General features: G+C 41.5%; 1 protein-coding gene across 1 annotated transcript in view; it reads right to left on the reverse strand.

Moving 5' to 3' along the window:
- Positions 1 to 365: 365 nt before the first annotated feature.
- The window catches only part of Phldb2 (pleckstrin homology like domain family B member 2), a 222830-nt gene continuing 212435 nt past the window's right edge, over positions 366 to 10760 (reverse strand). The window contains exons 16-20 of the mRNA XM_026786135.1: positions 10593 to 10683; positions 9566 to 9712; positions 7207 to 7426; positions 3419 to 3504; positions 366 to 2051 (exon numbers count right to left, since the gene is read on the reverse strand). Of these exons, the coding sequence (XP_026641936.1) occupies positions 1911 to 2051; positions 3419 to 3504; positions 7207 to 7426; positions 9566 to 9712; positions 10593 to 10683 (685 nt within the window). The 3' untranslated portion in view covers positions 366 to 1910. The remainder of the gene's footprint in view (positions 2052 to 3418; positions 3505 to 7206; positions 7427 to 9565; positions 9713 to 10592; positions 10684 to 10760) is intronic.

Raw genomic sequence — 10760 nt, forward strand, 5'->3', positions numbered from 1 at the left:
AGTAAAAGGACATTTTTTTTGAAGGCAGCTTCTCTGTCTGACACCCGGAAGAGGTCCCCACCAAGTGAAGCCTCAGACTTTCCTTCATGTTTGCATTGCACCTTTTAGGGAAGCAATAGCTAATCAATACAAACGGATGAGAGTGACATGTAAAATGTTCAGCGTTTACCTCATTTTGTCAGTGATAGGAATGTAATCAATGTCAGTGCATATCTACCATTATGTAGATTCTACTGCTAGCTTTTGCTGGTTAGTTCATCCTTTGTTATGTTATAGATAGGTTATGAGAGAGAGAGAGAGAGAGAGAGAGAGAGAGAGAGAGAGAGAGAGAGAGAGAGAGAGAGAGATTACTTTCAAATGTGAAATCAGGTCAACACTTTAATCCAAACTCAATACATTTAGCACACATATCTAAAAGGTTCAGACATGCAAACTGATTAGAATACCCTTACTGTCCTATGGGAAAAGTACAGTACAGAAAAGCTGTGTCTTTACATTAACCGACCAGATCTTAGCAATTACATTTTAATGTTTTAGATCACAAGAGTTGAAGGGGACTGCTGCAGAAATCACAGCTGAAAAAATACTTCCTACAGTCATGATATTTCTTCCTCATTATTCAAGTAAAACCTGGCATCATCCAGTTGCAAAATCTTATTAATGGTAACATGTATACAGGTATAAAAGTACACTGTAAGTTTAAAAAAAAATTGTACCCAGTCAGGCTTGACAAAGTTTTGTGGACATTTCTAATCATTTCACGTGTACAAGTAAGTAATGGCATTATTTTCTACTTCTATCCATTCGGCATGTATTCGGAAAGAGTTCATTCATACTTACAAACACAAAACACAACAACTAAAATAAATGGCACTTGGAGAACGATTATAAAGAGACTTTCCCGAAGTCACTTCATTAAAATAAAAAAAAAATAGCTCTAGAAACAAGGCTATCTGTAGAGATAGAACTAAAAAGATATAGCATAGAGAACATTACTTTGAATTTTGGTTATCTTCAAAATAAAGATATTTGAATGGTTCTGTTTTTCAGCGAACCAGAGATGGCTTCATAGTTATGCCATGTCAGGGTGCAGTTAACAGCTCTGCCCCATGAGCACGAGGAAGCAGGCAGTCTGGTTGCTTTTATTCTCAGCACCAGGAATGAGCACATCTTCAACAGAACAGGCTTCCCCCACTAAGCATTCTCCTTAATTACAACTGCCAGATATTGCAGGTTTCTGTTTTCTGAGATGGCCTTTTCTAAAAACAAGAAGCTTTTTTTTTCCTTTTTAAAAAGTTTTTTTATGAACCTGGTTTACTATAGGTGCACAGTAGCTTCTGTGATGGGAGGCACTACAGAATTGACATCACAATACCATTTTAAAGAGTATTGAGAGAATAACACTGATGTTAAACAGGAGGCAAGCCATGTCTTTGGTTTGGGGGGCAGTATTTAAAAATTAAGGCAAAATGTCTAAAATATGTTGCTTTCTAAGTTATTATTTGCTAATTTTTATAAAATGCTACTTCCTACAAAGAAGGCAGCTGATTACCAATGGTAATGATTTGGGTGCTAAAATAGTATATTTCTAAGTACATATTTACAGACATCGTGTAAACCGTTCAGTGTATTTAACCAACATCAGCTGATAAAAAGAGTGTATGAGAAACTCGCATCTAAATGATGCTCTTATGAAAATAGTGTTTTGGTTTTGGTTTGTCAAGGGAGCTGCAGTTCTGTCATCATGAGTCCTGCTTTCTTTTGTACAAAAGGCTTCCCAGTATGAAGAGTTCTGAGTGCACGCAGCTAAAGGGACGTCTGTTGGGCCTTGCCATCTGAGACAGGATATGGCTTCATTCTTGCGAGAGACTACTGCGGTCTGCCCTGAAGTGGACCATTGCCAGAGTTCATTACAACAGGAAGTGCGTGTATCCTTCTGCTCCAGTCACTATGACATCCATCCAGATCCGCATGGCCTCCGGGGAAGGAGCCACCATGTAATAGATTCTGTCGTGTGTCTTCACGCTAAAGGTGAGTGGTGGGTTCGGACTCTGCAATTAAAACAAGAACAGAATGTCAAAGAGACACTTGGAAAGTTGAGCATCAGCAACGGCATGTGAAGGTTCTTATGCTTTAAAAGCTGCCCTTGACAGAAACTTATAAAGGTATTTTATGCTACACTACAACTTTCCTCTCCGGAGGCCCCTTCCACCTTCCTCAGGATGGGCCATTTGTCTGGCTTTGCTATAAAAACTCTCATGCAGAGCTCACAGATTTGCTAACTAGTTGGTAAAGCATGGTGTCTAGCTGATGGGAGAATAATAAGAGTTATTCCTGACCTTTTAAAGGTCCTGATACGTTATGACTTGCCTTCATATATATGTGTGTGTGTGTGTGTGTGTGTGTGTAAAATTATATTATATATAGAATAATATATATTATATATAGACTAGTTCCCTCCAAAAATGCTTGCATAGCAGCTTGTGAGTGTCTCCCAGACCATTACATCCAGCACCTTTCCTTATGTCATCATGACTTTATCCCTAAACATCAACCATTTACCCAGTGTATTTTCAATTTTAACTTGCAGCAGTGTTCTGAACATTTTGTCCATCATGTGAGACCACAACCTCTAAATCATTTAAAATCCCCAAATAATTTACCTCGATTACATATTCAAATTACAGAAATTATCAAGTATTAGTTGTAGATGCTCATAACACCACCTACTCAGGAGGCTGGCTGAAGTAGGGACATTACAAGTTCAAAGCAAGTCCAGGCCACAGAGTGAGACTATGGGGGCCCACAGATGTGAGCCTATTCCTCTTTGACTAAGGTCACAGAGTCTGAACTTATTCTTGCTTTCTCAAAGTTGTTGACAACAGGCGTGGCTACAAACGAGTTCCTGACCCAGTGTGTGGTTAACCAGTATTTTGAGTGTAGAGGTGGATCCACTCCACCTTGCTGTTCCTGCTCCTTCAGAGGAGATTGGCAGAAGGTTCCAGGGACTGGCTGCCTGCAGGAAGGATACTTGGTCTATTCCTTATATCATGTTATGGAAGTCTGTTGCCTCCTCCTCCTCTTTTGGAGTGGAGTATATAAGTGTGTGGAAAACAAGCGCGGGCAGGTTCAGTAGTCACTGAATTTCCCTCCCAGTGCTGTTCTGTGTTTCTGTCTCTTATTTCTCTCGTATCTCTGTTCCTTTTGCTTAATGATTCTAATCCCCTTGCTCTACCCTGGAACTTGCAAATTTTGTGGAGGCTGAACCCCAACAGATGTCACCCCAATGTGTGGCTTATGACAGTGAGACCCTGTCTCAAAAACAGAACATGAAAAGGGACTAAGGATAAAGCAGTTGCCTGGAGCACAAAGGGCCCCAGGGGAAAAAGTTGCAGAGACTGAGGAAACTGATATTTACCTTATTAGCATTCTTGAGGTGATCATAATACACTTCTTCGATGGCTTGAAAGTATATCACTCCCTTTAATTTAGCCTCATGCTTGTCTGCAAAGATATATGAGTGTGAAGTACTTTAGTGCCACCGATGAACAGGAAAAAACCTCAGGTTCGTGATTAATTATCCTCATTAAAATATTTATCTAACAATAAATTATCTTAGATTAATTCAGATAACCTAGGTGAGCCCAAACGTCTGTGTGAATAGATGGCTCTGGTTAAACTCAGTGGGTCACAAAATAAAAAGCCATGGGTGTGGGAAGGAGATCAGTAGAGGACAAGACGGTGAATACAGGAGCGATTGATTGATAGCAGTTCATCTTACACAAGACAGGGTGAATACACGAGCGATTGATAGCAGTTCATCTTACACATGTGTGAGACTGTCCAAGAATAGGGTTAATGTTTTCTTTATTTTAAATGCAATTGGCCATTGATTTATTTGTTTATTTATTTTGAGGTAGTGTCTCTCTACATAGCTGCCCTAGAACTCACTATGTAGACCAGGCTAGCCTCAAGCTTACAGGCCTGCCTCTCTCTCCCTGCTGAGCACTGAGATTAAAGAACAAAACAAAATAGCCACTGAAACAAACACCCAGTCAATCACCACCTCTCTGTGTCCTACTAAATGGCCATCTTCTGAGGGTGTAGGTATGAGGAGAAGGGAAGCGGCTGCCAGCAGTTGTTGGGAGAAACATGGGAGAGACCACTCCCATTAGAGAGCAACCAGGAAAACAACCCAGCTAAAGATGCACAGACCCTCTTCTCATGTTTTACTTAGAAACTTTATTTATTTATTTAAGCAATGAAGTCACAAGCAGCGGCTGCTCTGGGCCTGTGTTGACTGACACAGGAGTCCTGCTTGAGTCTGAACAAGAGACTGATGAATGACTGGCTAGCCACACAACGGGTCACCTTAGCTGTTGAAACAATGGCAGTACCTGCACACATTCACAAGGAAAAAATCTTCTATGCTGTGACATGAGCAGTCTGGATGACTCTGGACTCAAACTGTGTAAAAGCAGTTAGGAAAGTAACTCAGACTTAGCTTTCTCTAACAGTCCATGGCCATAAGGTTTTTAGCTTTAGCATAGTGAGAAAATCAAATTGTATGTGTGCATAGGTGTGTTGTATATGTGTGTACACAATGTATAGAATCTATTTTAGGTTTACCAGTGGGAGACTGGAACACATGGCAGGAAAGAGACTTTTCGTATGCAGGCTTCATTGAATGTTAGTATTTTTACTGAGTAAACGCCTCCTTTTCTCCACTAATAATACAGAGCTGGCTCATAAACACTGGCCCAGACCACATTTAACCCAGTCTTCCCTAACATAACTGACCAGGGGCCATAGTTGCATATGTTTGCTTTGGCTCTTCATTGGAAAATATTGTTTTAATTAATACCATGCTCGGTGGATTCCAGCCAGAGTCAGTTGAGAGAGAAGGTCAGCGCAGCTTTCAAACATTTCTTGGAAAAGATCCTGCAGTTAATTCGAGGGAATACAGTAACATCTTGTTTGCTTCCAACACATGTAAGATTAAAATCTGGAGACAAAATTAAAATGCCAGTGTTCCCAGTAGGCAGAAAACTGGGGAATGACGTTTTGTTTTCAGGCCATCTCATCAGGGAGAATGCACTCTGAAAAAACATGAACTTCTCACTACACTGTGAACTGAGGGATCAGCATGGATGTGGGTGAGATACTTCAATTCACTATCTCTCTCAGCAGCTTACAGACCTCTTCCTAGGCCTGTTTTCTCTAGAGGCTCTCTTGAAGAGCTGAGTACAAAGGGCAAGGTCACGCATGACAGAGTTCCAGTGCTCTTTAAAAGGTTTTCAGCACTCGCGTTTGCCTGTAGTGAGGCCATTTACCTTGATGATAAGCCAAGGGGGTGTGGCTTTTGTAGGGTCAAGGCTAGCCTGAGCTGCATCTTTGTGAGTGGTTAGAAATGGATCTTTGCCTATGCTTGAGGGTGTTTGGAAAAGGGATGGGGGGTTGGGCCATGTAGAGCACACACAGCTAATGATAGACAGCAGTGAACAGGGCTAAGGCAGCATCTACCCAAGGTCATCCTACTGCTCAGTCACTTCCCATGTGAATGCAAAAGAGCTGGAAGAATCTATTCCTTTTCAGTTTGGGTACTAGGGCTTTGAATATGCCAGAAACTTGCTACTTAAAATAAAACAGAAAAATCAGAGTTTCAATAGAAGCATGTCTTGCATGTGTTAGAGGGAGGGAGGTTAGTAGGGTCCCTGAACCACACACCTGATTGATGTACACAAAACTGGAAACAGGCTCACAGACCAGAAAAACATGGGGTAATGAAGATGCTCTCTTTTCGAAGGCCTTTGAATCTTCTCTGTTGGGACATTCTGAGTGAGGCTGTCTATAAATACTAGCTTGCCACACAACCATGCCTATGTGTTGCTGGATGCTACATTGGATTTCTTATGAAGCAGGTATCTTTCCTATTTGCACTGAGGTTGTTACTCTTGACCTTTATGAAACTCCGGATAAAAAGCAGGATCCTATAAGGGCCAGGCCATTAGCTCTAACCAGCAACTTCAGAGTTAACTGGAGCCCCTCACTGAAAAGTGTGGGTCTCAAGCTGCTTCTTCACCGCAGGCCTGGGACTCCTTGGGCAATATTTCCTTTTATCCACTGGTTCTGGCTTCTCATCCCATGCCCAGTGCAAATTGTGATTCTGACTATGCTCTCCTAAGTGCTTCCACAGTGACCCCGAAATATGGGAACCAGGGTGGTACACCACCCCTTCTTAGCAGCTGAAGAGACTTAGACTATGCTAATGTCTGTAACGGGCATGTTTCGCATTCAGTGCACAAGTAAATTAGATGCTAACTTGTTTATTTTGTTGCTTGTAGACAGGGTTTCTCGCTATGTAGCCCAGGCTGGCTTCAGACTCACCATTCTGTTTTTATCCGTTGAGTGATGAGACTGCAATTATGTACGACTGTGTCCTATCACAGACCCTTTTTAACCAGTTATGTTATGTTTTCATAAGATTCGGTAGAGTATGCTTCCCATGGTTAAGCATGTAAGACTCCCAAACTGCTTTCAACACTTAATGAATGCTCTCTTATTCCCTGGTTTGCTGATGAGCTCTACTCTCTATACTTGAGAGGTCCGAGTACCTTACAAAGCACAGCTCAACGACTGTCAACGAGGGCTGCTTGGCTCTGTGTAATCTAAATAGGACATATGGCAAAAAGTAAATACATACTTATGGGGTATTTTCTCTAGTCTCGTGGTTTAAAGGGCAATAATTTAATGTAAATATACATTCCATTTAATATGTATTTGGGCTGTTATTTCAGAAATAGAATAGATTGATTCACATTTTAAAGTCACATGATTTCTATTTGTAAAAAATAAAATTCATAACATATTCAACTCTATAAATATGGATACAAAATATAATGTATGCTTACCAAGCTATCATTGCCATTATTTTATATATCAGGCTTTCTTTCTTTCTTTCTTTCTTTCTTTCTTTCTTTCTTTCTTTCTTTCTTTCTTTCCTTCTTCCTTTCTTTTCTCTCTTTCTGTTTCTTTTCTTTTTGAGACAGGGTCTCACCACGTTGCCTAGGTTAGTCTCACATTTATGCGTTCAAATGGATCCTACTGTCTCAGCCTTGAAAATTTTCTGGTTCAGATGATGAATTTCTATTTCCTTTTATTTTTAGTAGATTTGAATGCATTGCTTCAATTTGTTTTATCACTCACCTGCATAATAAGAAAATGTCCGCTTATTCCGGTCAAAAACAAACCAACGTTTCTTCCACGTTTTAATTTTTCCACCCATTTTGATGAGGTAACCTCGGCAGGTCTTCTCTGTGATTGACACATGAAAACAGGTGTCAATATTGTGGCCCGCTGTCTCCACATGACTCCGCAAATCGAAGTCTTCTTTCCGGACAGGCAGATAGCGAGTCAGAGGACGAGCCTGGAAAAGAGCAAAACCCGTTTCCGCTACAGAGAACTGTTTCATTTCAGATCACATGTTAGATGTGAGAAGGACAGGTAGAGACGAAGCCTTAAGATGCCAAGGAATTCACAAGGACCCAAGGTAAACAAAGCACTTGTCACGGGAGCCTAAGCAGCAGACATTTAATCAGGGTACTTCATTAGAGAAGGGGTACCTGAAAGCAGGCCTGTTGATTCTATTCCTTGAGAGGGGCAGAAGAAAGGATGAAAAAACCTCACCAGCGGAACATCAGAGAAGTCAGCCCGGAGGGATGTAGGGAGTGAGACATGCTGCCATCCAGCTGCTCCTTCCCCCACCACAACACAATACAGTTCTAAGGTCATCCACACACGGTCTGATCGAACAGACACTGTATGGTAGGCATGACCCCCAGAAGATCCCACGGAGTTAAGGTATATTCTTTGAAAAGAGAAGTTAAAATAAACTGAGGATAGAATCGATCCTGGAGCTAAAGTGGGAAGCTGTATGGGAACAGAGGCCCCAGGGAACGTACACAGATGTCTTGTTTCCCTAATGACGAGGGCCAAGGTTCACATTATCCAGGAAGCACAGATCACCACGGATGCTGCTTCCTAATGCGTGCTCTCCCCCCCCCCTCTCTCTCTCTCTCTCAAATTCTGCTAAATAATTCCATGCTTTTGCCCTGGAGAAATGATCTAATCATATAGTGGGAGGAAAAGCTTATAGTCAAGTTTAAAATAGAATTCTTCCCTTTGGTTTGACTTCAGAATTCCAGGCATGGATGACCTTCTCTGTCTTTATGATGACCATCAGAGTTTAGCAGAGGTCAGAGTATAGTCCAGTGAAAGAATTCATTTCAGTTTCCACTTTCCCTCAGTGTTTTACCTTCCCTGGAAGGCAGCTGCCACAGGCTTGCCAAAGTCCCAGTCCACATAAAATTTTAAAGACAGCAGCCAGGCGCTGTAGGACCAAACCCGGACAGCAACTGGAGTGGAAGAGGGAAATAATGCCTTTGCGTCTACTGGATGAATGACCAACTTTGATGAAACGAATGTGAGCTTTACAGGCTGCAGTATTTTTTTCTTTATCCTCAGGAAATATATATAATGAAGCAGCTAGAGTGAAAAGAGCAGGGATTTAAATCTACACTGACCCTGAAAGAGAGCTAAACCAAATGGATATTTTTCCTAAATTTGGTTGTTTGTTAACTGAAGGAGCAGTATTATAGATTGGTATAGGAAAGAGGACATATGTGGTTAAAGAAAAAAGTGTGTGTGTGTGGGGGGGGATACTACTACCACACTAGGAAACTGGGCTGGTACAATTTAAGTTTATCCTGTTTTGGAAAGTTTGCTTCTAGAGGTTGCCTGATAGAATCTTTCCTCCATCACAGTTTTTAGTTTGCATGATAATATATATGTATATAGTATTATAAGCTATGTACACATATATGTATATATATTCCAAGCTATCACCTATTTATACATATATATGTTTTTAACATTTTTAATTTGATTTTTTAACGTTTAATTTTGTGTGTGTGTGTGTGTGTGTGTGTGTGTATGTGTGTGTGTAAATATGCACTTGAGTACTGTTCCAGAAGAGTCCATTGGGTATTGGGCCCCGTGGAGCTGGAATTATAGAAACAGGCAGTTTGTGGGCTGTCGAACATGAGCGCTGGCTGGGAACAGAACTCCAGTACTTTGGAAGATAAAGAAGTCCTCTTAACTGCTGGGACATCTCTCTGGTCCCCTGGGTGTGTTTTAAAAAACTACTCCAATAGCAATATTCAAAGCAGTACAAAACATATTCTCCTTTGAAATGCATCCAGAGAATAGGTGGAGGTCTCTCTCTCTCTCTCTCTCTCTCTCTCTCGCTCTCGCTCTCGCTCTCGCTCTCGCTCTCGCTCTCTCTCTGTCGCTCTCTCTGTATTTCTCTCTGAACAAGGGAATAAAACATGTGAGTAGAGGAAAGTGTCAGTAGCTTGGCAATTCTCTAGAAGTTCTAAAATGAACACAGCCTGCATACTAACCCGCATACAGCTTAAGCATTAGGTATTCAGACAAAATGAATGTCTTCTACAAAATGACCACCAGGGGGCAACCTGCACGTATGTATCCACATTGACTGACCAACCTGTGCCCTTTGTTTTTCTCTTATTTTCACTTCTTTTTCTATTAACTTCTGCCTCTGGCTGGTTTCTTCTTGCAGTCGTTTTTCCAGGATTTCCCGGCGTCGTTTTTCTTCTTCCAGCGCTCGTTTTTTGGCTTCCATTTCCCGTTCCTAATTATCATATATAGAATTACTTGCAGAAATGACACCTACACTTGAAGGGACCAGCTAATAAATACTCAAACTCCAATTATCATTAGACAGTTTTCATGTTGTATCCTAGTTTCTCAAAGTATATAGCCTGGACTAACATAAATCATGATCACCTTCTGCATAGCTCCCAAAGCCATCTATGCCAACAATTAAATACTAGTCTTCAGTAAAAAATTGGGCTTGTAAGTACACGCAGGCATTTCGTTCTTCCTTGCAAACCTTTGTGCAAAATTAGTCATGCAGTTTAGGCTTTTCTCTGGGAGACTGTCCTGGGTGAAGGCCACAGGTCCTTCCAATTCCTGTTATTGCTCTGTAGCTTCCTGGCCGGAGGTAACAGAGGAAGCTTTGTGGGAAGTGGAAAAGGAAAGGAGGTGCCCTCAGGGCAGGATGCAAAGGCGTTGGGGGTGGGGGGGATTCCTAAGGAAGTTCTGATTCTGGCCTGAAATAAACTCACAATAACATGGGGTTTTGAATGTCACAATAGTGAGGTCAGCATGAGTTGGGAAGGACAAGAGGACACATAAAGAAATGTCATTTTTCCAATTTTCTCAAGAAAACATCTACATGGCCACCAAGGGGGAAACACGGTAGGAAACATCCATTGTCATTTTTGTTCTCTGCAAAAACACAGACACACACGTGAAGTTCCTGGGCATAAAAGTACAGCAAAGGGCCCTGAAGCCATCTCTTTTGTACCTTTCCATTTGGATAGGAAAGGAGGCTGAGTGGCTACCCAAGTTCACAGTGCTCAGTCATGGCCTTGAAGGAATGCTGCTGGCAAGTGTAGGGCTCCTAGACCCATGCCCATCACAAGCTCCTGGCAGGAGCTCTGCCTTACCCTGGATTCAAGTAGCCGGGTCTTTTCCGCGTGAGCCTGTTTCAAGAGTCTCTCCATTTCTTCTATCCTGGCAATATTGGATGTGCTGGCACTGATGAGAATAGAAAAAACCTCTTGAGAATATTTGCCAAAGGAGAGGAATCATGGAGGAGCTTTGTGATTAAAATA

Source organism: Microtus ochrogaster, chromosome 2, assembly GCF_000317375.1.
Source record: "Microtus ochrogaster isolate Prairie Vole_2 chromosome 2, MicOch1.0, whole genome shotgun sequence".
Taxonomy (NCBI): Eukaryota; Metazoa; Chordata; class Mammalia; order Rodentia; family Cricetidae; genus Microtus; species Microtus ochrogaster.